At 37.8% G+C, this 26,061-nt stretch overlaps 3 protein-coding genes across 6 annotated transcripts in view; 2 read left to right on the forward strand and 1 right to left on the reverse strand.

The window, feature by feature from the left end:
* Positions 1-9,093: 9,093 nt before the first annotated feature.
* On the forward strand, positions 9,094-18,798 carry LOC141793603 (junctional adhesion molecule B-like). Of its 3 annotated transcripts, none has more exons than XM_074674393.1 (6): positions 9,094-9,135; positions 11,616-11,936; positions 12,057-12,314; positions 12,400-12,504; positions 16,632-16,736; positions 17,452-18,798. In XM_074674393.1, exons 1-6 carry the CDS (start codon positions 9,096-9,098, stop codon positions 17,634-17,636), a joined length of 1,014 nt encoding a protein of 337 aa, XP_074530494.1. In that variant the 5' UTR covers positions 9,094-9,095; the 3' UTR covers positions 17,637-18,798. The 3 variants fall into 3 exon arrangements, with proteins under 3 accessions (XP_074530494.1, XP_074530492.1, XP_074530493.1); XM_074674391.1 differs by lacking the exons at positions 9,094-9,135; positions 11,616-11,936; positions 12,057-12,314; positions 12,400-12,504 and adding exons at positions 14,712-14,936; positions 15,493-15,813; positions 15,935-16,192; positions 16,282-16,485; XM_074674392.1 differs by lacking the exons at positions 9,094-9,135; positions 11,616-11,936; positions 12,057-12,314; positions 12,400-12,504 and adding exons at positions 14,712-14,936; positions 15,493-15,813; positions 15,935-16,192; positions 16,282-16,383.
* Positions 18,799-20,139: 1,341 nt separating this feature from the next.
* On the reverse strand, positions 20,140-25,154 carry cdx1a (caudal type homeobox 1a). The gene is made up of 3 exons (XM_074673886.1): positions 24,809-25,154; positions 23,185-23,333; positions 20,140-21,409 (listed from the first exon to the last, which is right to left on the reverse strand). The coding sequence occupies exons 1-3, from the start codon at positions 25,152-25,154 to the stop codon at positions 21,224-21,226; spliced, it is 681 nt and encodes a 226-aa protein (XP_074529987.1). The 3' UTR covers positions 20,140-21,223.
* pdgfrb (platelet-derived growth factor receptor, beta polypeptide) overlaps positions 25,022-26,061 on the forward strand; it is a 32,976-nt gene continuing 31,936 nt past the window's right edge. For both annotated transcript variants that reach the window (XM_074673884.1, XM_074673885.1), the window contains exon 1: positions 25,022-25,175. The gene's annotated coding sequence lies outside the window, so the exon portion shown is untranslated. The remainder of the gene's footprint in view (positions 25,176-26,061) is intronic.

A 26,061-nucleotide genomic window follows, 5' to 3' on the forward strand; every position in this document is an offset into this window, starting at 1 on the left:
ACCATTATTGGAAATGTAAGATCTATCTCCAGTAAGATGGACCAGCTAGCTGTGCTAACCCAGCAACAGAGGGAATACCAGAGGGCAGAGTAGCATCATGCTATTCACAGGCATGGCTAACAGAGCTAACATCAGACACCAAGCCACATTGGAAGAACTTCACCTGCTGTGAGCAGACAGGATCCAGGAGACAGAGATGGAGTATGACTGAAGAAGCTCAGTCCTGGACCCTGTGGAGGTGGAGGCTGGCTGAACTGGACAATGATGGACAAGCTGTCACCATCTATTTTCTCATGGACCTTTTTGCACTGTCTATACACTTTCTTACTTTTGTTTTCTTGATTGCTGCTGTAACTTTAATTTCGTTGTACTTGTTACAATGACAATAAAGTTCTGTTCTATTCTAACTCCTCAAATAGTCATTGTGGTTCTGGCTAAAGCAAAGAAGGATTAATATTGCAATAAGAATCATCATTCTTACATTTACACATCAGTTTAAACTCAGTGTTACTTCTTTTTTACAGTTTGTGTCAAACTGACTTCACACCTTTTCTCTCTCAGAGGGAACAAGTACAACACATGTGAATCAATTGTCCTCAAATGTGTTGTTTGATTTATTGGTGCACATAATTTATCTTAGGTGTTTAAAAATCAAAAGTCAAAAATGAGACTAACAGGAATGAAATAAGAGAATCAAGTAGTTGAAAAAAGGATCAAGTAAAGACGTCATTGTGTGGTTTTTCTTAGAGTGTGACAGTTTACAGCCATGCTGACATTTCTTCCTGTGTCCATCTCCACCCATAAAAACTGCTCATTAATAAACAGACAGATTTTCTCAGAGCTGTCACAGCTTCCCCTGATCTCAAACAAGAGAGGATTCGGACATGAGCGCTGTGTTTGGACTGTTGGTTATGATGCTTGGTGTCTCTTATGGTGAGTTCTTCGTTTCAGGAGTTACTGCTAAATATGACTTGTACACAGGTTAAAGAGAGGTTAACTGAACAAAACTCACAAAGACTTTAAGGTTAGGATTCAGTAAATTATATTCTGTTTGAAAAATCTATTTTTTCAGTCAAACCAACTCATAATTTACAGTCAAGAAAGTTGATGTTTATGAGACAGAGAAAAGAAAAACAGCTAACCTTCTAAGTGTTCGAGTTTGGCCAATTCTTTGTCAGTTTCCTTCATCTTGCGGAAATACAGAGTGATATAAATAGTTTTAAAAATTTTCCAGGTGTGGAAACCTCCTGTGATGGCAGACAGAATGGAGCTGTATGTTATGGAGCTCTGGGAGGATCTGTGCTCCTCCAGTTGATGGATAATGCCTCAGAAATATTTAGATACCAATGGAAGAAAGAATCAACTTCAATACTCAATGGGAGGAGAGACAAAATTGTGGCGAATCTGATTGAAAACAGATCCTCATTTGCTCCAAATAATGGAACATTTAGGATCGATAATCTGAGCTGGGACGACGGTGGTGAATATATTCTTGAAATGTATGATTCGAGTGGAAGGAGACCTGTGGGACAGAAAGTTCAGCTCATCATTCAAGGTAAGTGATCATTTTAGCTCATGCTTTTAAGAAGGTAAAAGCAGTTGTTGAAATATGTATTGTATTACAAATGTCTCAGCTAACTACTAACTTGTTATAAAATGTCCTCTGACTGTGCTTCCTTCAGCTCCTGTGTCCTCTGTCCAGCTGGTCTCTGAGTGTCTGTCTCAGAGAGAGATGAGGGTCTCCTGCTCCTCTGGAGGTGGAGACAGTCCTCAGTACAGCTGGACTCTAAATGGACAAAAGCTGAAGGGATCTCAGCTCTATTCAGGAAATAATGAGGGTCAGATCATCACTCTGAAACAAGACGTGTCAGGACAACTGGTGTGCACAGTCAGAAATCAAATCAGTCAAGCCTCAAAAAGGGTGAAAATATCATCCTGTGGTGAGTAAAAGTATGAGAGGAAAAATGCATTATGTCAATGAAGTATTTCATTTTTGTTTGGATTACTATCCTCTTGCAGTTAGTGCGCCAAGAGTGGTGCATGTATATGATACCCGAACTAATAGTGAACTAAAGATGGCAATGCCTCACCCTATTTTTCATTTTTATCTTTATTCTTGTTCATATGTCCAGGTGTAGAAACCCACTGTGATGGCAGACATGATGGAGCTCAGTGTTATGGAGCTCTGGGAGGATCTGTGCACCTCCAGCTGATGGACAACACCTCAGAGATAATCAAATACAATTGGAACAAAGGCACAACCTTAATCCTACAAGGCGGGGGGGATAGGCCTACAGTTGTGTCTAAAACGATAGGAAACAGATCCTCATTTGCTCCCAGTGATGGGACATTCGTGATCACTCAACTGAGCAGGACTGATGCTGGTGAATACACTTTCAAGGTCCTTGACTCAAATGGAGCTGTTATAAAGAAGCGTAATCTGTGGTTGACCATTCAAGGTATTTTTTTTTTCTTTTGACCACCATGGGAACAATAATAATGATATGCAGGGATGCAGTATTGTTCTCATCTAGGTCTTCTCTGTTTTGATGTTTACAAGTTTTTGAAATTTTACCTCTATTTACAAAGTCTGCTGGGAGAAAAATAAACTAAAGCCAGAGGCTGGAAAAGCAGGAAGTAGAAGTCCATACTGAAGAGCAGGCTTGTTGGAGGCAATTTGTAACAACAACCCAAATGTAATGATAAATAAAATGTAATAAAGCTTTAAATGTGATAATTGACCCATAATGTGTTAAAAGTGCGGAGCCTGAAGTTATGGACGTTATTACATTTTGCGCTCAGCCTTGTTACATTTGGGTCAGTTATTACATTTTGGGTGTAGTTACATTTTTGTATTACATTTCAGGCTCAACATTTTTGTTATATTACACACCAGTTGTTATATTTTGGATTTCATCCATAGACTGTATAAAACATGGACGTAGTCTCTCCGACGTCACCCGTCTGTTTCTGAAACGGAAAATGAAGCACATTGGCTATAGCAGCCATATTGGTAGTGACAAGGGCTTCGCCTACAGCCATAGGGCGCCGGCCGTCACGTGACCCTCAGCTGTGCCTCTTATTGGGGGAGCTTGCGATCTTAATATCATCTGAACGGCCGCGTTAGACAAAAAATCACCCCCCGTACAGTGGGAGCCGGTAGTAAAATTAGCGACTCAGACAGGAGACGTTTTTTGAACCAGGCTGTAAATAGGTTAATTTCTGCTTTGAAAATGGCTTTTTTTGGCTTGGTGTGTATGTGACTTCCGCGACCTCCAGAGCCAGCCTCAAGCAAACACTTGAGAAACAGCAGATTTTAGCACTTTCGCATTGTCTCATATTCTCAGACCAGAGGTTGCCGCTTGGTTTCATCACGGGCTCTAACAAGGCTGAAGTAATGACAATAATGACAGATAGATATATTGAGATAATGTCACCATAATCAGATAAACATGCAAGAGGATCCATGGAAATGTACAACAAACCTGCTTGATACTGTGTCACTGAAACCAATTAACTTTTACATTTCCCATCTCTCTCTAAAGGCAAAGAAATGGTCAATCCAGCTTCCACAAAAAAAAAGGGGGGGGGGGTGTTTCTTCTCCTTTGTCCTGATAGAGATCATGCCTCTTTTTCACAAATCTGCAGCATGATGCTGATTCTTTGGAAAATTTGAGTTGCAAGTAAATCACAATAACAACATTTTGCAATTTTGTTAAAACAATTAAACTGAAGCCTCAGCGTAACTTACAGTGAAACTGAGATTCACCAGAAATACGGTTGTACAGTTTCATTTAGCAGATGCTTTTGGTCAAAGTGACATTCAATACAAGCAAGAATTTTGGCGCAAGGGAAAACCTTAGTTGGTAAAACAAAGTGCTAAAAGTTATTTGGCTGCAGGTGTTGCCTTTAAGTGCAAGAAGAATTTATTTATTTACTTATTTATTTATTTATTGCTTCATTTTTTTTAGATGGACAACTATACAGGGTATATGCTGGATTCCTGAGGTTAAATTCAATACCTTTGTAAGACTTTTTAAAAACCTTTAAAAAGTTTTATGACCTTATTGTGACTTTAAGCTGTTGTTAGCAACCAATCTTTGACAGTTGTAGTTTGCTTTTTAACATAAATTAGGTAATCTGAGGAGGAAGAAAGCTTTAAAGAACAAATGAAACTAAAGGCAGGTTAATTGAAAAAATTGACATTCCCATTCCCACAAAAAGTAACAGAAGTTATTCAAGGCCAACTTGGAGAAAAACAAACAAGAATTTATTTTTACCATTGTCAAAATTTAGGACATGCGCTTGAGGTTGTGTTATTTGCTTTCTGTCTGCATTACATACGGACGGCTACTTGACTACTGTACAAACTGAGTTTGTCGTCACATTAGCCTACGGATATGTTGATATGTTGGGCAAAACTTACATCTTTGCTTGTTGTCACGTCTCAAACAACAGGGCTATGTAACTTTATTGATAAATACCTTATCTCGTTGCGTTGTATCTGGTAAAAAGGTGATTTGAACAAAGAAAATTTGTTCCAAAACAACTGAGATCAGGGGAAGCTGTGGGAAGCTTTCTCTAAATTGTAAGAATTCAAGATCCCAGGTCATGAAAAGTCAGAGAAATTTTCTCATGAGGCTTGAGAAACTCTTATGACCTAGAGAGAAATATTTTGAGATGCTAAAGCTTTTTCTATATCCTCACACTGGTCTGTGATGAGTGTGACGAGCAGAATGATCGTCCAATCACCAGTTGTGGCTATTTTTGAAGGTTCAGCCAGTGAAAACATTTTCGAACCAGATGGACTATTTCCATGTTGGATATATAGAACCGTCTGTTGTGTCAGGTTAGTTTGTAACAGTCGCAAGAAGAAAATAAATATTCATGGATATGTTTGGAGTCAAAGCTTGAATACCAATAAAATTTAATACCTCATAACATTACGATCAAGACTTTTTAATACTTTTTAAGGGCCTTCACAACTGATTTATCAACTTTTAATACTTTTTAAGACCCCACAGACACCCTGCTACAGATGGACAACTGTTTTGATTGGACTGTGAACAAACAGCACAGGCAGCATAGGGAGAAGTGAGTTTTGGTTAGAAATAGATTACCACTGTCATCTGGTTACACCACAAACACAGAGAGGCTGGCTAGAATTCCTAAAGACATAAATTATAATCAGACAATAGGTGACGTGTGTTTAGACAATTGAAATATTAACCATTTTCTGGTTGTCGTTCCTTCAGCTCCTGTGTCCTCTGTCCAGCTGGTCCCTGAGTGTCTGCCTCAAGGAGAGTTGAAGGTCTCTTGCTCTTCTGGGGGAGGGGACAGCCCTCAGTACAGCTGGACTTTAAATGGACACACCCTGATGAAATCTCAGCTGGTCTCAGGACAGAGTGAAGCCCAAATCATCACCCTGAAACAAGATGTGACAGGAATGCTAGTCTGCACAGTCAGAAATCACATCAGCAGTGTCTCAGAAGAAGAGAGGACAGAATCCTGTGGTGAATAAGAACATGAAAACACTTTAATAGCAATGGCACCATGATGGGTACTGTTTAATCAGCCTTTTTTCTGTTTCTTCCACTACAGGCTTTAAATTCTTTGACTGCACTTTACTAAATGGGACACATATATCGCAGTGGTTGCTTCCTACCAATGAAATCCAGTGCATGGAGCCAGCCCTTACTGTGTGTAAGAGCAGCATCAGATTGTCCTTAACCCCCTACACCCTCATTTCACACATCAGATTCCCAGCAGACACAACCTACTTTGTTTTACTCCTTAAAGCAATTTTTCATCTTTGTGTCTTTTCACCTGAACAGATACTTCACTGCTCATATGTGGGCTGAAAGCAGCTGTCTTTACTCTGCTGTTGATTGGGATTGTCATCTACTTTGCTTTGGAGAAAAACAAACTAATGAGAGCCGGAGGATCTGCAGCAGCTGTGGAATATGAAAACACTTCGGTTCTGATGGTTGAAATGAGAAGCTCTGCAGCTGAACCTTGACTCTTTAAACCAAAACCTGCTCGTCACCTCTCGCCTGCTATGACTCGGCAATATGACTTAACAGATGAAATTTGTATCCCTTTTTTTTTTTTAACAATTCTATTTTACTTTTAAGTCAAAAAGCTGATATGTCACTATTGCTCTTAAAATGTGTAAGACCTTTTTAAAATTCATTGCACTGTGGATTTGTGCACATTACTGTCAGTTCAAAGCAGACTGTCTTTGTACATTATATTTTGATATAATATATTGCAGTGCTCACTTTTACATCATCACTTGTTTGTAAATTGTATATCCAACCCTGTACTTTGGAGCATACAACTGATGTTTATACACACATTCAACATTTAAGCTTTTGTTGTTGTTATTTAACAACAATAATTTACAGCATGATATAATTCCCACAGCTGTGTTTGTTTTGATTTTTTAATTCCAAAGATTTACAATAAAATTCATCTAAAAGCATTACATAATAAGGTCCTCCTTTGCTTTGTAAGTTTTTTTTTTTTTTTTTTTTTTTTTTTTACATACAAAGCCGTTCCTTGCTTCATGTGTGGCAAGCAATACTTTGTAGTGTCTGTCTTAACATATTAAAATATTGCTTTTGATTTCAAAGTGTTGTGTTCCAGGACATATATGCCTTGTGGAGGCTTACCCCTATGTGCAATTACTAAGAAAACTGAAACACCATCAATAATAGCCTCGTCCTCTTTGCACTGCTGGCGACTTTACAGTATTAAATAAACTGTCTGTATACCTATATCAGGCTAAAAACACATCTTAGAAACTTTTCCTTGTCTGACCATCTTTGCCAGTATTGGAAAATTTGCCTGATGTTTTTATTTTAACATGCTTATATACATGGAACTTGACTTTTCTTTGTCTGTCTTAGTGGGATTGTCCTCTACTTTGCTTGAAAAAAAAAAAAAAACCTAATAAAGGCTGGAGGCTCTGCTGTCCCTGAAGAGGTGGAATATGAAAACACTTCTGTTGTAATGGTTGAAATAAGAAGCTCTGCAGCTGAACCTTGACTCTCTCTGACACCTGTTGTGAGTGGACAGGTGACTAAACAGGTTTTTAAAAAAAATGGAATTAAAAATTCAAACGAATAATTACAAAGTTTAGTTGAAAAACTGTTCTTCCTTTTTCTTTGAGACTTTCACTTCATACATACTAAAGAAATTAAAGAAATGAATAGACTTGAATTAAATACTCAGACTTGTATAACAATCTGTGATGGTTCTTTTGTGGTGAAGGTTTTAGATTTGGTGAGCTATAATATTCATTCAGAATCAAAGTAAATCATTTTTGAAAGTTTAGCAACTTAGCTGTAATGATCTATGGACATAAAGTTTTTCTGTTGGTCACTTACAGGTCCCATATTATGCATAAATTATTTTATTAACTCTTTTAGTGAAATTTGTGGGTCTTTGGTTTTCCTCCCAGTCCACAAAATATGATATTTAATGACAAAACCTGTACTTAGTGCTTGTGAATGTAAAATCCTGACCTAAACGAGCTGTTTGGATTTTCCGGGGTTTGCTGACGTCAGCAATTCCCTTTTTTGATCAATCAGAAGCAAGTCTGACCTGATTGGTCCACCGGAGCAGATACCCCTGAATCCCCTCCCCCGGAGGTGAATGACAAATTTGAGAAATCATCACTGCTTTGTTTTTGGCTGTAAACAGCCACATAGTTCCATCATGCTTAAGCTTCCCATCTCAGAAAAAGACAAGTCTAAGTGGCTAGTTCATGTATCAGGAAATGTGCCAGCTACACTCAGTAAAACTGTGCATGTGTGAGCTAGTCACTTCACTGCTTTTTCAGCTTTAGACAGTACAACAGAGGGCTAGTGAATAGACTGGTCCTGAATCCAGGCGCATTACCAACCATCCACCAACAAACCTCAGACCCTGGAAATGTATTTGTGTGCTGTGGAGCAGATATAAGAGCTTTCCTCAGTGTCCCCCCTGTCTCTGTGTTAGCTTCACGATGCTAACTTCAGCTGTGGTTAGCCTGTTGTTTTAGCCTGTAATGTTACGGTAAACGAGCTTCGCTCTTTTCTAAACATTGTGCACTCGGAGCTCGTGGCGTCGCTCTCAACGACGCGGAAGAGCGGGGCAGTATCAGCGGTGGCTCATTTACATATGAAGGCCACGCCCACTAAATCAGACCATTCTGAACAGAGGGGCTATGAGAGCCCGGAAACAATGCTGCTGTGCTTGATTTATTGGCTTTTTGGGCCAAAACATGTACTACCATTTCATGAAGACATCAATGATCCATTTTAAACTGCAGAAAAGGAGCATGATGTGGGACCTTTAAGGCTAAAAATAGATGAGGTGTAACTGTCCTCTGGGCTTCATATCCTGTTTGACAGTCATGAAACCTGGGGGTTGAATGTTTTTCTGTTTTCTATGCTAAGATATTTTTTAGTAAGTGAGACACACATTCACACCTGCCTCTGTGACCACATCTGTCTCCTGACTGGTAACTTGATGAAAAAAGAATCTTGACACTCTTCAAAAGGTACCAGACTAACAGGAAGAACTAACATGCCCCATTAAGACTTTGAGCAAAGTGTGAGTTTTGAGTTCCTTTTTCAAAGAAGGAACTCAGGTTATGATGAAACCACATAAAAAAAAACATCACTTGAGGCACTTAACAGTAAAATATGTATATTTTTCATCCTGTGAAAAAATGAAAAAAAAAAAAAAACAAAGGTGTCAATTATCTACCAGCTAATTTCTCTGTAATAGATAAAATAGCGTTTCTCTGTATGTCAATCATAATTGAAGCAAAAATAATTGATAAGGATTTAGTGACACTGTAAAGGCACAAAAATACAATGATAATAAAAAAGAACAGAATTAGAAGATTTTAAAAGAAAGAGGGAGTAGAGAATAGAGAAGGTAAGAAGGTCAGCTTTCGTCTTCTTCTCGTAGGGAGGGTTAACAGTTTCCCAGACTTGCCGACGTTTCTTTGCACATCTTCTGCTATAAAAACTCCACTTACATATATCGGCACATTTCCTCTTCAGAGCTTTCACAGCTTCCTCTGATCTCAAACAGGAAACATGTTTGGACTGCTGTTGTTGATGCTTGGAGTCTGTTATGGTGAGTTCAATAAATTAAACAGGCATCATGACTGGATTTGGGGTTATGAGGGTACAACGTTGTCAAGTTAACAGGTACAGCACTAAGTTTTGGCAATATGTCTTTTAAAATCCTTTGACATGGAGATGATAAATCAGAAAGCTTAAAAAAAGCCATTGAAAAATGTTTCAAAGTCTTTTCGTTTGATCAAGGTGCACTTTCATAGCAATTGTGAACATTTTTTTATACTTACAAAGAAAGATTGTGAGAGCAAATGAAAGGGAAAAATCTATCTATCTATCTATCTATCTATCTATCTATCTATCTATCTATCTATCTATCTATCTATCTATCTATCTATCTATCTATCTATCTATCTATCTGTTTGCCTAGCTAGCTAGCTATTTGCCTAGCTAGCTATCTTTCTATCTTCACTGTTTGTTACATTAAGTCCAAACAGTATTGTATTTTTCAATCAAGTACAGTACCTTCAGAGAACAATCTTCATTAATTCTTGGATTTTTCATCTTTTGAATTTGTTTAATGAGTACTGTTTGGATTATTATTAGATTATCATTGTACCAGTATTCACAAAAGCACCTTTCAAATATTTTCTTATGATTTTCTGTTAGAGTTGTTAACCAAATCTGCACTGAAACAAGTCATCCTTGGGGTCAGAAAAAATAACTTCCTGCTTCCTGTTTTCAGACTAATACAAAAATTCTGCTACAATATACATTTTGTTTTTTTTTCTGGTTATTATTGAAGAAATCAGTGATTAAATTTGTAAAGCTTTCTTTAAATAGATATTACATTTTTTTCTTAGTAGCTTTGGTGCATTTCTCAAAATTATAAGTTCAAACTTAGCTGATAACTGGCAAAAGTGTGTCACTTGCTCAAAATGGCTGTTTTATTCCTTAAAGTGAGTATTTATGCCTGTAGAAGTGTAAGTGTCATCAAGATGAAAAGCCCCGACACCACTGTTCATGAACAAAATAGTCAAATGGCTTTGTCATGTTTTCATTGAGACAGTTCACTCTGTCAGTGTTTTCAGAGCCAAAAAAAAAGTCAGATCTTGGTGACACTACCCGAAATGCTCAAATTTTATATCTCTCTCAACCTCATAGTATGGTCTGCACAAATGGCTTCCTCTTGTTGCAGAGTAAAAATGAGCCTTCTTCCTCCTCTGCAAGGTTGTCTTGTAATCCTGTGTTATTCAGAGTAAAATTACAGTAATGAACAGAAAACATGAGATATACTGCATTAACCCATATCACTGTAGTGTATAATAACAGTGTTTCCCAAATACCGCTGTACAAAATGACTGTGGCAAATCTTTACTGTAACTCTACTGTTCATTAAAATACAGTAAATCCCTGCTGCAGTAAAGCTGTAAGTCTAAATGTAAAATGTGACAAAAACTACTGTTACCACTGTAAGATGGTGTATAACATAATGACAGTAGTGCAGATGTTTTTGCTTGAATTACTTTCCAATATACACACCTGTTCTCCAAACCAAATGTTTGAAATGATAAAAATGAACCCACAGATGTCATGTACTTAACCCATTTTTAATGTTACAACTTTGCACAAGCAAGTGTGTCACAATTGCCGATGAGCTAACTTTGCTTCCAGCTAACAACTAAAACATTTCAACAAACAATGTGAAAGTAAGGTCACTAAACAGACACATAATAAACATGTTTTACATTCGATGAGTTTAACTGCAATAGGCTATAATCACAGAGACATTTTAAGCAACAACAAAATTATACTTATTAACCTAAAATTATATTTTCCCCTACAAATTTAGCTGTGTTTGGTAACGGGCACTACTTTGTTACATTGGAAATAAGAACTAAACTGTGCCTTTTCAGGATGAATCAGGTGATTTCTAACTTGTTCCTGATTGGAGCAGTTGCAAGTGTTACCACGGATCCATGTTACAACTGTACCCAGTCTCCCCTGTTCGGCTTCGTCTTCCTCTGCCCCGGTTTTGTCTTCTTCCTCTTTCTTCTTGCTCTGTTTACCGCAACCTCTTCCACCACACTGGCCTTCCTTTTTTGTGTCACAGTATTGTAGAAATGGTACACGCTGTGTCCTGCTCAGTTCGTATATGCTAGCCAAGTGAGGGCTCATGGGATTCAGCTCTGAGTGACTGTTGAGAAGTGGCTTATCATTGGTTGCAACTAATGCTTCACACATCAATCCTCATAAGTGAAAGCTGAGGTAAACCTGAGAAAAATGTTCATTTTAGGAAAAAAAAAAGAAAAGAAAAGAAAAGAAAAGAAATGCATAAAAATTTGCTTGACAGATTTTGAAAACTATTTCAACTTTTTTGTATGTAATGACTCAAGAAATAAAAGGAAGAATTGTGATCAGAGAAATGTACCAAAGTGACTGATTATTATTCTTATTATTATTATTATTATTATTATTATTATTATTATTATTATTATTATTATTATTATTATTTCAAACCATTTTTTTCTTTTCCAGGGTTGGAAACCTCCTGTGATGGCAGAAAGAACAGAGCTCAGTGTTTTGGAGTTTTGGGAGGATCTGTTCACCTCCAGCTTATGGATGATGCCTCAGAAATACTTCGATACCGATGGAGGAAAGACTCTAGAGTAATACTTGATGGAAGGAAAGGTACATTTGTGACTGACCTGACAGATAACAGGTTCTCATTCAGCCCAAGTAATGGAACATTCAGGATCAACAACCTAAGCAGGAATGATGGTGGTAATTATACTCTAGAGATCTATGATTCAATTGGAGCAAAGACAGCAACACAGACTCTTCAGTTGATCATTCAAGGTAAAGCCTTTTATTTACTTTTATGAAGTAAAGTAACGTTGAAATGAGAACACAACATATTTAAAGATATTCAAGTTTGTTTTCTGGTCATTTGAAATGTTCCCTGACTGTTTCTTTCAGCTCCTGTGTCCTCTGTTAAGCTGGTCTCTGAGTGTCTGTCTCAGGGAGAGATGAGGGTCTCCTGCTCCTCTGAGGTAGGGGACAGTCCTCAGTACAGCTGGACTCTGAACGGAAGAAAACTGAGGGAATCTCAGCTTTACTCTGGAAATCATGAGACAAAAAACATCACTCTGAAACAAGATGTATCTGGACAACTGGTGTGCACAGTCAAGAATCAAGTCAGTGGTGACAAAGGAGAAAAGATGATTTCTACCTGTGGTGAGTGAAGAAATAAAAAATAAACTGTCGATGACACTGGTTAAACAAGCAGACTTTCTTTTTTGTTTTTTCTTTTGTCCAACAGGCTTCAAATTCTTTGACTGCACACTAACCAATGGGACAAACATAAAGCAGTGGTTGAGACCAACAAATGAAACTCTGTGTATTGAGCCAACAACAACTCCTGAGGGTAAGGAGACTGATATCACAGTGACAAATAAACCCTCTTACAATATCTGAACTGCCAACATCACTAAGATTACCCTCAATGGAAGCGGCCCATGGTACATTAGTAAGTGTAAACTAACTCTGCTGGGGTGGATTCATCAACATATTTGTGCTTTTTTTTTTGATTAGAAATCTTCTTTAGTGTTTGTTTAAAGAAATATGTTGTGTCGTTTTTGTCTGTCTATCACTTAAACAACTAAAACATCATCATTAATAGCCTGGTCCTATTTGCACTGCTGGTGACTTTTCAGTGTTAAATAAACTCTCTGTATACCTAAAACAGGCTCAAATCAACTTTTAGAAACTTTTTTCTTGTCTGACCATCTTTTGAATTGCAAACTTTACCTGATGTGTTTCTTTTAATGTGCCCATTTCAAATCCATAGAACTTGACTTTTCTTTGTCTGTCTTTGTATCTGTACAGATCCCTCCCTGTTTGTATGTGGTCTGAAAGCAGCTGTTATTCTCATAATTATTGGGATTTTCCTCTTCTTTGCTTGGAGAAAAAACAAACTAATAAAAGCTGGAGGCTCTGCTGTCCCTGAAGAGGTGGAATATGAAAACACTTCTGTTGTAATGGTTGAAATGAGAAGCTCTGCAGCTGAACCTCGACTCTGTGAAAATCAGAATCCTGATGTCACTTATCACCTGTTGTGACTGTGTCTAAACAGATGAGGGGAAAGGGAATAATAGAAATAAAAGGTATTGATTTTTTCATCTCTTCTCATTTTTTGGTGTTGTCACTTCAGTCATACTCAATATAACTATAACAATAAATAAGCTTTCATTTAATGCGTTTTAGTGAAATATATTTTGTATTGAGTTTTTCCATATTATGTCTTTAACCTCGCTGTAAATAAAAAAATATATATATATTTTCAAATGTTTTTTGGATGGAAAATTTCTAAATTGTTTTATTTATATTTTCATTTTAATTTGACTGTCAGGGTATTCAGGGTATTTGTATTAGTACTGTGTGTTCAATATGTTTTTTTCTTTTTATGACAATAACCTGCCTTAGATTTAAAGACATTTTAATCCTTATGGAGAGCTCAGTCTTAAACTAGTTGAGGTTGAATATTTTTTATTATTATTTTATTTTCTAAGGGGAAAAAGGAAAGGAAAAAAAAAACATTTGATCATGAAATTGTTTGCTTCACTGCTTCATCTTGAGTGTTGATAAATTGCAGCAAGCTGCCACTGGAGGGCACCAGAGTCTTGTGAGATGATGGATTCAGTGATGTTTACATGTAAGCTTCAAACCAGGATCATTTTTAGGATCAGACAAGCTGGAAAGCAAAGAATTACAATTTCATTTTAGTATTCCTGATCCAACAATATTCAATAGAAATTAATTTAAAGCTTCACAATTTCACTAAAACAGTCAGTCTGACACAACTTATTGAGTGTTTGTCTTCCTGAAAGCTGCCAGTTGAGGGCACCAGAAGCTAACAAGACTAGAAATATTGCATGCTTCACAGGTTTCATGCCAGTCTAGAAATCTTCAGACTGATTTTAGATTATAAAACTTATTTCCCTCAAATGTTTATAGGATGAAAGTTTGAACAAAGGTTTCCTTAATGTAAAACATCAATCTTTTCTTTTTGTCCTCTTGTGGGTTTTTTTTTTTAAGTAAGGTTGTTTGAATTCTGCTGTTGATGACTTTAAAATTGAATTTATTATAATTATAATAATCTTGATCTAATAAACAAAACCTCTGCACAGAGCTTTCATATACATTTGTGTTTCATGAAGATGTGTTTTAATCTGAATAATTTACAACCTTTTAAATTTTGGACACTGAGCTACAAACATCACTGGGTTATGTTCTGTGTACAAGGTATAGAAAGCTCCCATTTGTAGCTTAATAGCTTTTCTGTGAGTTAATATATCTCGAGCAAAGATGTAGGATGTAGCCAAGCTTTATTTAAGAGTAATAATAAGAGGAGGATAAAGCAAGTTACAGTTTTCAAAATGTTTCTTGATAATGTTACATTTTGTGGACATGTCACTAACATCAGCTGTTACTCTCAAATCCTCTTTCGCTTCAGAAGAAGAATGCTTCTTTTTCTCCAAATCAGTCCATCACAGAAAAAAATGCCCTTCTGGTTTAGCTGAAAGGGAAGTAAAACAGACATCACTTCCTATTCTACTTTCAGCCTATAAGCGTTACTCTACTCTTGGTTTAGCTTTTCACACATTTTTCTCTGGGGCTGATTATTTAAAAGAACACATTTTCAGGCTGTTTGGTGTGGACTTAAATGTTTGTTTTGGGGTGAAGTAGTAAAGTTTGTCTGGAAGAAGCTGACAGAGTCCACAGAGGCTGAACACTAAGGGAACATGGATGCTGTGTTTGGACTGTCGCTGCTGCTTCTGCTGCTGGGAGTCTCTCATGGTGAGCTGTTAAACTTATAACACTCAGATCACATATCACTTCAGTTTATAATGAAAACAGAAGACTCTCATTTTGTGCAGCTATTTGTTTTATTTGTAAAGAATAATCCATCCAGCCTAGAGACAAGCTGGAAACATTAGTTTGACATGAATTTAAAATAGCATTATCAATACAATACATTAATAATCAACTAAAGAATGTTGCAGCTTTCAATAAATGTTTGAACTTGTTTTAGATTGAACTTTTCTTTTCTTTTTCAAATGTAATCCAAAGGTAACAGTTACATTAGTTTGTAGGTACACACCATTTTTCTCAAGTTTCTATATAAATTCCAAGTTTCGAACATGAATACCCCTGCATGCTGAACCTCACTGTTTTCATGTCAAATATCTGTGAAATACTAAGCTGCTCAACCATTAACAAGTGTTACAAATGTGTGGTCTGAGACAGAAATAAATACTTTTTTTCAAGATCTGTATATTAATTTTCCTAAAATGTTGATATCATAATTCATTAAAAAAAAGACAAAAATGTGTTTTTATATATGTTTTTACAGGAGTGGAAACCTCCTGTGATGGCAGAAAGAACAGAGCTCAGTGTTTTGGAGCTCTGGGGGGATCTGTGCAACTCCAGCTGATGGATGATGCCTCAGAATTATTTCGATACCGATGGAGGAAAGACTCAATAGTAATACTTGATGGAAGGAAAGGTAGACCTGTGACTGACCTGACAGATTACAGGTTCTCATTTACCCTAAAAAATGGAACATTCAGGATCAACAACCTGAGCAGGAATGATGGTGGTAATTATACTCTAGAAATCCATGATTCAGATGGAATACAGACAGCAACACAGACTCTTCAGTTGATCATTCAAGGTAAAGACTTTTATTTACTATTATGAAGTAAAGTAACGTTGAAATGAGAACACAACATATCTGAGGAATATTTAAGTTTGTTTTCTGGTCATTTGAAATGTTCCCTGACTGTTTCTTTCAGCTCCTGTGTCCTCTGTTAAGCTGGTCTCTGAGTGTCTGTCTCAGGGAGAGATCAGGGTCTCCTGCTCCTCTGAGGTAGGGGACAGTCCTCAGTACAGCTGGACTCTGAATGGAAGGAAACTGAAGGAATCTCAGCTCTACTCTGGAAATCATGAGACAAAAAACATCACTCTGAAACAAGATGTATCTGGAGAACTGGTGTGCACAGTCAAGAATCAAGTCAGTGATGACAAAGGAGAAAAGACGATTTCTACCTGTGGTGAGTGAAAAAATAGTAAACAAAATGTTTATGACACTTTCGGTTAAACAAGAAGACTTTCTTTTTTGTTTTTTTCTTTTGTCCAACAGGCTTCAAATTCTTTGACTGCACCTTAACCAATGGGACAAACTTAAAGCAGTGGTTGAGACCAACAAACGAAACTCTGTGTATTGAGTCAACAACTCCCGAGGGTAAGGAGACTGATATCACAGTGACAAATAAACCCTCTTACAATATCTCAACTTCCAACAACACTGTGATTACTCCAAATGGAAGCGGCCCATGGTACATTAGTAAGTGTAAACTAACTCTGCTGGGGTAAATTCATCAACATATTTGAGCTTCTTTTTCTTTGTTTTTCTCCTTTAAAAGGCATGTGTAGGGTTTCCTTACCTAAAGTCTGTTTGTTTTGTTTCTCTTTTATAAATAAAACTACCAGGATATTTGCCAATAATGGGCGGCGTCCTTTTTGTAATGCTGGTTCTTCTGGCTGTTGGTGTGGGAGTCGTCTATGCTCAGAAAAAAAGGCAGAACAAACCAAAAGGTACCGAACTTCCTTTTATTCCATGACTTATTACACTCTGTCATTTTTTTCTTTAGTTATAAATTATGAAATATTGCCTGGCATATTAGGCAACATGCTTTTATTCTAAATATGGTGTAAGTCACCTTCAACCAGCAGCTAAAGATATGAGTTGTGCATCGACATCAAGATTGGCCTTGAAGCACGTATTACACTTCCCCTTGTTACATTATTATTGAGAAAATTTGTCTGCTGTACTTGCAGCTCGTTAGCTAATATAAAAGAGAACCATGTTAGGACTGGGTTGTGGTGTGTTAGCAAAAACTTAATTATCTGTTCCCAGAGTTTAAATTTAACTTTGTTATTATCAATTTTTTTGCTTCAGATCTCAATTCAACTCTCTCAGGAAGCTGTTTTCAGCTGGTTAGTTTAGAAATAAAGGCTGGCCTAGCACCATATGAGGGGACTCAAGCTTTATGTTGAGCAAAAAAAAAAAGTGAAGCCAAATGAGCTCCTCAGTAGAAACATTTGTGTTCACCATGAAACAGTTAATGTTTCAAGGACCGTACACCTTTCATTTTGCTGCTTAAGGTCTTCATTTAGAGCTGACAAGCTGGAAGACTAGACTCTGTCTTCTCTCCCCCAAACAGGAAAAACACCACCTGTGCTGTCCATAATGTGGCCACGCTTTTTTTTGATAAAACAGTGTGTCTCCCATTTTTTTTTTACGCTGCAGAAGACATTGATGAACAGGAGCTAACCTACGCTGACATCAAAGTTGTACCACGGCAGGGAAGACAGATACACCGGGCAGAGAGGGAGGTGGAGTACGGTCAGGTCAAGTTCTCACAGCGACCTCGGCCACCTGTTGAACCAGCAGGAGATGAATGTGTGTACTCTATGGTTCGCAAAGGCAGGTGATTCACAATGTTTGAACAAAGACTGCACCAGGAGATATTTGATGGCTAAATGTCCTTTACATTTACAAAAAAGAAAAAAGAGGAAAAAAAAAAAAATTCTTCAAGGATAATTTGAAGCTACCAGCACTGAAAGTCACACCTTTTACTGTTACATCATTTGAATTACAGTATATTTTTTTTTATTGAATGTTTAGTGTTTTTATGACATTGTTAAGAAAAGTGTAAATACATTGTTCACTTTCTATGTTTTGTGAACAAAATCTTTGGATCATGTGCAAATTATTGGCACCTTATGGTTTAAAGTGCTCTGCCAATGTTGTATTAATTATTTTTATGTTGTTGATCATTTGTGTGACCTTAATGTTCAGACTGCTTTTAACTTATGTACTTTTGAATGGATTAACAGTCAGATAAAATTAAAATTCAGTCAAATTTGACAGTGCTGTCTGCCTCTGGCTCCGAAGCCCAAAATTAGACAAGAAAAGTCTTGTCTCAGGGGAAGTTAACAAATTTGTTTCCATGATGTCCACACTTCTGCTTTATTCAGGCGCCTGTTTCTAGTAGTTTAACACTCCCATTGGTTATATTTAGTATGAACATGGGTAGAAGGTAAACAGAGTTTTCATTCTACTGATTTTATTTTATTTTTTGGAAAAGCATCTTTTTCTCCTGAAGCAGTAGAAAAGTCGAGGGCAAGAATGTGTGCGTGGTACATTTAAGCAACAGAATTTCAATTTCAAGAGAAAATGACTTCACACTGTGTCACATTTGACTTAGTGATTTGTTCATGTCTTCTACACCATCAAGCTTTCTTTGCTATTCTTAGGTTTCTGTATTTCCTATGACTTTGTGGTTTTTAGTTTCGAGTGTACAAAACAGCAACTGAGTCCAACATGAAAAGGTTTATAACTTATGGTTGCTTTTGTGCACCGCACAGTTATGGGTTGCACTGCATTTTTATTTTATTTTATTTTTTTTATCCCTAGGGCATTTTGAATTTGAAACTTGAACAAAAATGCTGGCCACCACTTTCTTATCTCTACACCATAGAGCCACACAACTCTTTTGAAGCAAGCAGTGCAGGGAAAAGGATTTGATCTTCAGGCTTGACCTCTTTCATTTTATTTGCATTAAGTATTGTTTGAAATCTTCCTATTTAACCCCAGTGTAGATATGTTATTTACCGTATTTTTGACCTCTGTTTTGAGTCAATAAATTAAAGTAATGTCAGTTTTGAAGATGATGAAGTGGTGACTTTTATTTGTAGTGTCATGTGTTTTTTTCTGTTTAATCAAAGACAGGGGTTATATGATTGGTTTGGTTTGATAGCTCATGGTTAAAGGTTGACAACCATGGACTACCTTTCAGCTGATACATAGAGCAATAAAATTGGTGTTTATGGCTTATGAAAGTTGAAGTGTCGTCCAAAACTACCTTAGACTTTTTTTGTTGAGCCTTCTTGAAGAAACACGGATGAACTTCTGACCAACATAAGCCTCTGAGCCAATGATTAACAACACAAGAGGGGTGAAATAAAGTTGCCCTAAAGAAGCTTTTACCTTATGATCAGACAGCAAGAAGTTTGTAATTCAGCACACAAATTGTATTGGTATATATCATTTATATATGTATTATTTAAAAACACACACACACACACACACACACACACACACACACAATGTAAAAAGAAACAAATCAGATTGTTTCACCTTATCCATCAAAAATTAAACATTGATTTCTCCCTCATAAAATCCAGGTGATCTGGCCACTGTCACATTGACACATTCATGTGATGCTGTCTTACCACGCCAGTTGTATTAAACTATAAAAAAAAAGGTATAAAGGTGCTTATTCTTCAGCTCTGGGCACATCAGTGTTTTCTTTTTCTTCAGTATTTTAAATAAGATGCCTGGATTTTTGTGACAAGCTTTGCTTTATAATCTATACATATTTGGTATAGAACAATAACATTTACTTTCAAACAGAGTGCAGGTACAAAATGATTTCAGTAAATGGATTTGTCTTAAGCCATGGGCTGTGATGTGGTGTTAAAATCCTGAAGTGTGTTTCAACAAATATCTTAATGTAAATCAAAATAAAAGATCAAAGTCATTTCAGGTCATATTTCAGCCAAATCAACCAATTTGTAAAGTAATTGTGAGGGCATGTTAATGTCAATACCCCGGCTCCTTCTTCAGCAACATGCTTTTATCAAAACGCTTTCTCTATGAAACGGTTTCATGTGGTTTTGGTGCAGACAGCTGAAGCATGTTTACTCACCGCAGCTGGTGAATGTGGTACAGTAAGTGCTGATGAACAGAAAATAAAAACACAATCCATAAACCTTTACATAGAGCAGGCTTTTTGTATAATGTGCTGCTAACCGACCAACTTCAGCTACACAAAAACACATTTAAATTGATGAGTTTTCAAAGAGAAATTTAAATTCATTTCATTGCTCGAAACAACTGATAAAACACAGGCAGCAAAAGATTGTTTGTGGTAAGGTGATTTATTTTTTAATGGAGTGTTTACTGCAGTCCTCAGCTGTTGCTGGTCAAGGCGATTTCACACTGATTACACATTTGCTTCTTTCCTTCCTCTTCTTTGAGCCACAATCACCAACAACATGAAAGTGTGAACAACATTTTCTCTGTAACATCAGAAACTTTCAGTGCCAAAGACCAAAGAGGAGAGATAAGATGATGTAAACTGTGTGCTCTCAAAGGTATAAGGACTGTGGCTGTTTAGAGGTCAATGCAAACTGATTCCATTTTAGTATTCATGTCAAAGACCAACTATTTCTTCTTCCTGTTTTTAACATTTCTCAGCATTCAAGCCTTGTGCTTCACCAAAAATAGCTGCCTTCCTCTCTCTTATCTGAGTCTTAGCAGTTTAGACTTTGTTGAGATAAACTTTCATCAATATAAAGAACCATTATTCAACATAATTAACATCAAGGGGATTTTAAACTCTTACAGCAAATCTAACATCTCCCACTGTCCTTCCTTACAAGTAACTCCTTTTCTATTTCCTGGTAATTTGTACAATAGAAAAACAATACTTTGCCAAATAATAATAATTAGCAGGGTGTTTACTGAATGTTAATGTTGTGAAAATCTGAATTATTAACAGTTTGTTCTGCCAATGCTCAGTTGATTTTCTTGTATGAAAGTATTCTTCTTACAAGCCACAACAAATACAGAGACTGTGAAATTTGAATTGCAATTTTCAAAATGAGAAAAATAAACAGAATTTGTGTTTGTGTGAGTGACAAAAACAAAATTTCTCCAGGGAAACAAGACAAGTTATCCAGTGATTCTGCGTCCTTAAAATCAGTGTCTCAGTTCTGATAAAGATCCATAACAACACATCAAAAACCCCTTCTCTGCTAGTGTGCAGTCAGGATGATTAGTTAGTGCAAACGATATGTAGTGTGTGTTATTCTCAAAAGCAGGAGGTTCATCAACATTTTGGTGTGAAATGTCCACATTCGTTCTATGGTGTGCTTTAAAAAAAAACAAACAAAAAAACAACTCAACACATACTATGTACAAATTTCACAGTATCAGTCCTCCAAGTCAAATGTTAGTATTCCTCTGGTACTGTGTCAGATAAAATGTTGCTGCTGGGGCTGAGGGGGATGTTGGTGTCAGAGGGTCCATCCAGCACAGGTGGGGTGGATGTTGTGGTAGAAGCCTGCTGGGAGTGCTGCAGCTTCTTCCTGTTTATTTTCCTCTCTTTGGCACGTCTGTTCTGAAACCAGATCTTCACCTGAAACATCCAAACATCAGATAGCAATCAAATATCCTTATATGTATGTGTATATGTACACTCACTGGCCTTTTATTAAGCACACCTGTCCAACTGCACTTTAGGGCAAATTTCTAATCAGCCAATCACATGGCAGCAACTCAATGCATTTAGGCATGTAGACATGGTCAAGACGATCTGCAGCAGTTCAAACCGAGCATCAGTATGGAGAAGAAAGGTGATTTAAGTGACTCTGAATGTGGCATGGTTGTTGGTGCCAGACGGGCTGGTCTGAGTATTACAGAAACTGCTGATCTACTGGGATTTTCACGCACAACCATCTCTGGGGTTTACAGAGAATGGTCCCAAAAAACGAAAATATCCAGTGAGCGACAGTTCTGTGGTCCAAAATGCTTTGTTGATGCCAGAGGTCAGAGGAAAATGGCCAGACTGGTTCCAGCTGATAGAAAGACAACAGTCACTCAAATAACCACTCATTATACCGAGCTATGCAGAAGAGCATCTCTGAACGCGTAACACGTCAAACATTGAGACAGATGGGCTACAGCAGCAGAAGACCACACTGGGTTCCACTCCTGTCAGCTAAGAACAAGAAACTGAGGCTACAATTCGCACAGGCTCACCAAAACTGGACAAAAGAGGATTGAAAAAACATTGTCTGGTCTGATGAGTCTGGATTTCTGCTGCCACATTCAGATGGTAGGGTCAGAATTTGGGGTCAACAACATGAAAGCATGGATCCATCCTGCTTTGTATCGACGATTCAGGCTGGTGGTGGTGTTATGGTGTGGAGGATATTCTCTTGGCTCACATTGGGCTTGTTAGTACCAATTGAGCATGGTTTCAATGCCACAGTCTACCTAAGTATTATTGCTGACCATGTCCATCCCTTTAAGACCACAGTGTACCCATCTTGGCATTATCTCTCATCAAGTTTGTGGTTGCCAGTGGACCACAAACAACAATGTATCGGCTTTAGTTATTCTCTCTCACCCTGATGTAGTTTTCATCTTTCCCTGAAGCACTGGTTGGCACTTAACTGTTGCCTCGACAAACTAAATGTGCACACTCATGGTGTGAAACGATTGAGGTTAGTGTCAACACACCACTAATGCAAGCTGTTTTGTTTGTCAATGTGACAACACAATGGTTTGTGTTTTGAGGGATCTGCAGTTTCTTTGGTACCTCTTACCACAAAATGGACTTGTGAAGAACTTTCTGAGCTTTTCTGGAATAAACTAAGCATGAGGTGACCAAAGCTGTTTCTTCAAACATAGTGATAACAGAAATGCAGCTCAAAAACTTTATCAACTAATACCCATGTGTTTTTTTTTAACTATTTTTCGCTCCTATGATAAAGAGTATGATTACAAAATAGATCCTTCTTCTTACTTTTGAAAACATTCAGCCAGAGGATAGATCAATAAGGAAGAAAAAGCCTCGTTCTGCTCTATTTGTTCAAAATAACGTTCAAAAGAAAGCTCTTTGATTTACATTATTCAAGCCTGGGGTTGTGTTACATGTTTAAATGATGTTTCAAGGGGTTTTTAATTTTTGTTTTGTTTTGTCAGATTTTCACACCTAAAACTCAACTTTTTCTAAACTCTAAAAGTCATCAAACAAATGTTTAAAATGACCCACTAAATTGGGGTTGATTTTTTCAGTGTTCTTTTAGAAGTGCCTTTACTTTTCAGCTGTTTGACTGCATCATAATCCCTTCTTTCTTGAATTTATTTATTTTTTTAACTCCAACTTTAATTTGCCTCGGGGCTCACCTGTCTCTCAGAGAGGCTCAGTGCCATCGACAGCTCGCTCTTCCTCCTCATGGTGATGTAGCGGTTATGCTGAAACTCTTTTTCCAGCTCCATGCGCTGTTGATCACTGTACACCACCCTGTATTTGTCTTTCGTGCGAGTCTTTCCCCCTGAGTCACACAAAAATACCCTGATTAATGCAAATTACACATTAAAACATTAATAGTCCATAGGCTGACTTAAGAGAAGAGTTGTGTCATCTGTTCCAATATATTTTTTGTCGCCATATCAGCCTGTAACACAAACAAGCAGTGGGCATGATGTCAGTGACTTTGTTGAATTGAGAGCTGTGGTCAAACATATGACTAATTTTGAGTCCGGTGCCACATTCAAGTTCAGGCGCCACTCAAAGCCTCATCAACTCTATTAATCACACTAACTATAACTAGTGTAAAGACTTCCCCCTACATTGCATCAGTGGTCCTCCTTATCACTGTGCGTAGTGTTTGCACAGTTATTCACTGACATGTACGCTCACACACACTCTGAGGAAAGGATGAGTCATAAGTATTGATCTGAAATCTTGCCCATGTGACAGCATTGATTTAGGCAACCCACCACACAGACACCAACACAGACTGTCATGGGTAAACCAAGTGTTCTCCTTTGGATCACACTGAGTTTGACTCCTGTAGACTTCCTGTAGTCCCTGTGTTATCTAGCCTGTCACCCTTTAGTACCCACCCAGTGGACAGAGAGGGTGGGGAGCGACATTTCTCCAGACTTCACGGCCTCCACTGTTAGCTTTGCATTGACATCTCACACCATGCTGGCGGAAGGGAGAGGCTAAAGCTTGATGAATGTGTGTGAGCAGTCATTTCAACTTCAGCTGTGTGTGATGAAATGGTTCCTGTTACTAATATGTTTTTTTTTTCTTTATCTCTCATCTAAGAAACCACAACCATTCTGGGGCATAGTTTGTCACGAAACTGCCAGGACTCGCATGCTTGTTTGAGCACATTTAATCAGACACCATGGCTTTTCTATAGACTATGACTCTATTTAAAAATTAATGTACCTTAATTTGCGATATTACCTTCAAGCAAAAAAACAAAAAACAAATCAAGTGTGCTCAATCATCTATTTAATCTGTCCTAACACCAGCTATGTTTTTTTTCCTCCAAAGGGCCAAATGCTTGAAGTGGCACTGTGTTTAACTTACACTCTATGCTATCACCATACTGATTTAATTTCACATGATGAAATAGCTGATATTTATTCCAGATGCAATTTAATAATATCAGATTAGTAGAAATTGCCAGTACTTCATGTTGCATCAAAGAGTTGCAAGTCAATGCTGATCTGAGATCATTACCCATCGACTCAAAAATTCAACATGCCCTGCAATGTCATGTGACATAAAATTTTTATAGGGTGTTTGGGATTTTAAAGTTTTATAGTTTTGTATTCTTTAATCTTGCTTTCTGAGTTTTTAGTTTGTGCTTTGAAAAAGATGCTAGGAAGAAAAAACGAGTCATCTGAACTTAATGTGTTCAAAGCTTTGAAATTATTGCCATAAGCCACTCTTAGTTTTATTTAGCCCTAGTGCTACTCGTTAGCTGATGAACTGATCAGTATTCCCCACCTGAGACGGGCGCTCTAACAGACTCTAGGGGTCTCCTTCTGGAACTGAAGGGGTCCTGTCCCGAAATGAAGTTGTAAGGGTTGAACGACCCCCCTCCAGCGGGGGTAGGCGTGCCGCTGAGCTCCGGCGAGGAGAAGCTGACCTGGCCGGCGTTGGGGCTTGACCCCGGGAAGCTGTACGGATAATCCTCTCGGGGAGCGTAGACGGAGTTCCAGGCACTTGCCGAAGAGTCACCGACTCCCGGTACGTGATGGTATCCGGGGAAGTCATACGCAGGCGGGATGTACTGACTGTTCAGTGACAGTGTCTGAGCCGGGAGTCTGGCTGCCTGTGAGTTGGAGTACATTCCGGCTTCCTCGTCCCAGAGGTAGGGGTGACTCTCAGGTAAATCTCGGTGAATCAAACCGTCAGAATCATGTTAGGCCTCCGTGTTTATTACTAGCAGGCTCTCCCTCTCTGATTTCACTCAGGTTTAAGGTGCAGGCTTATTACTACCTGGCTACCTGAGCAGTAAGACTACACACCTTTATGGATTTACTGCTCAGGAGTTCAAAAGTATCAGCATGACGTCATGTTTCACCTGAGACCCAACTGCCTGCTCGTCTTGGCGACTTGCGGGCATTGACCCTAGTGCACACAACCCAACTTGGTGGATCATTTTGATAAGGCCATCATGAGATACACGCGAGAGACGTTAGTGTGCGCGTGTGCACGTACCAATGTAAGACTGACTTCCAGCTCATAGATCAGAGTAAGGTGGAAGTTTGCCATGTTGATATGATAATCCAACCATTACATAAAGCAGAGAAGCAATATTAGCAAAATGAAAGGTGAAAGTATTCATAAGCATATTGCAAAATGAATGAGGTCAAGAGTCCAGTTCTGAACACAGCCCCACCTGAGCAAAAAATATGTTGTGCTTTCACTGATAGACTTTTGTCTTAAAGAAACAGCCATTTTTAATTTTTCCTCTGACATTAAGATTGATGTGGAACTTTTGCCCTCATTGGTATACGTTTTATTTTACATCACTTTTATGAACTGAAAAGAAAGTGAAGAAACTGACACTTTGGCACAAAAGAGCTGATGGTTGCGGTCTGTGGTGATGCTGTAGCAGTCAATAAGCGCAGTCTTGTACAAGTATGTGGCCAATACAACGATTAACAGTCAAACCATCAAGTCAATTTATGGGAACTTGCTGTTTTGTGGCTCTTCATTCCTTCTTGAAACAACCACAAGAGGGCAGCAAGTCC

This window comes from Halichoeres trimaculatus, unplaced genomic scaffold (assembly GCF_033239565.1).
Source record: "Halichoeres trimaculatus isolate MK-OKI-2021-1 unplaced genomic scaffold, fHalTri1.1 fHalTri1_scaffold_7, whole genome shotgun sequence".
Lineage (NCBI taxonomy): Eukaryota > Metazoa > Chordata > Actinopteri > Labriformes > Labridae > Halichoeres > Halichoeres trimaculatus.

Excerpts from the sequence above, each read along its gene's own strand:
- cdx1a (XM_074673886.1), bottom strand. The coding sequence starts at position 25,154 with ATGTACTCCAACTCACAGGCAGCCAGACTCCCGGCTCAGACACTGTCA. Across the intron at positions 23,334-24,808 it reads TGTTAGAGCGCCCGTCTCAG|GGGGAAAGACTCGCACGAAA; the intron begins GTGGGGAATACT and ends TGTGTGACTCAG. Across the intron at positions 21,410-23,184 it reads TGAGCCTCTCTGAGAGACAG|GTGAAGATCTGGTTTCAGAA; the intron begins GTGAGCCCCGAG and ends TGGATGTTTCAG.
- LOC141793603 (XM_074674391.1), top strand. The coding sequence starts at position 14,882 with ATGGATGCTGTGTTTGGACTGTCGCTGCTGCTTCTGCTGCTGGGAGTC. Across the intron at positions 16,193-16,281 it reads AAAGACGATTTCTACCTGTG|GCTTCAAATTCTTTGACTGC; the intron begins GTGAGTGAAAAA and ends TTTGTCCAACAG. Across the intron at positions 16,486-16,631 it reads AAGCGGCCCATGGTACATTA|GATATTTGCCAATAATGGGC; the intron begins GTAAGTGTAAAC and ends TAAAACTACCAG.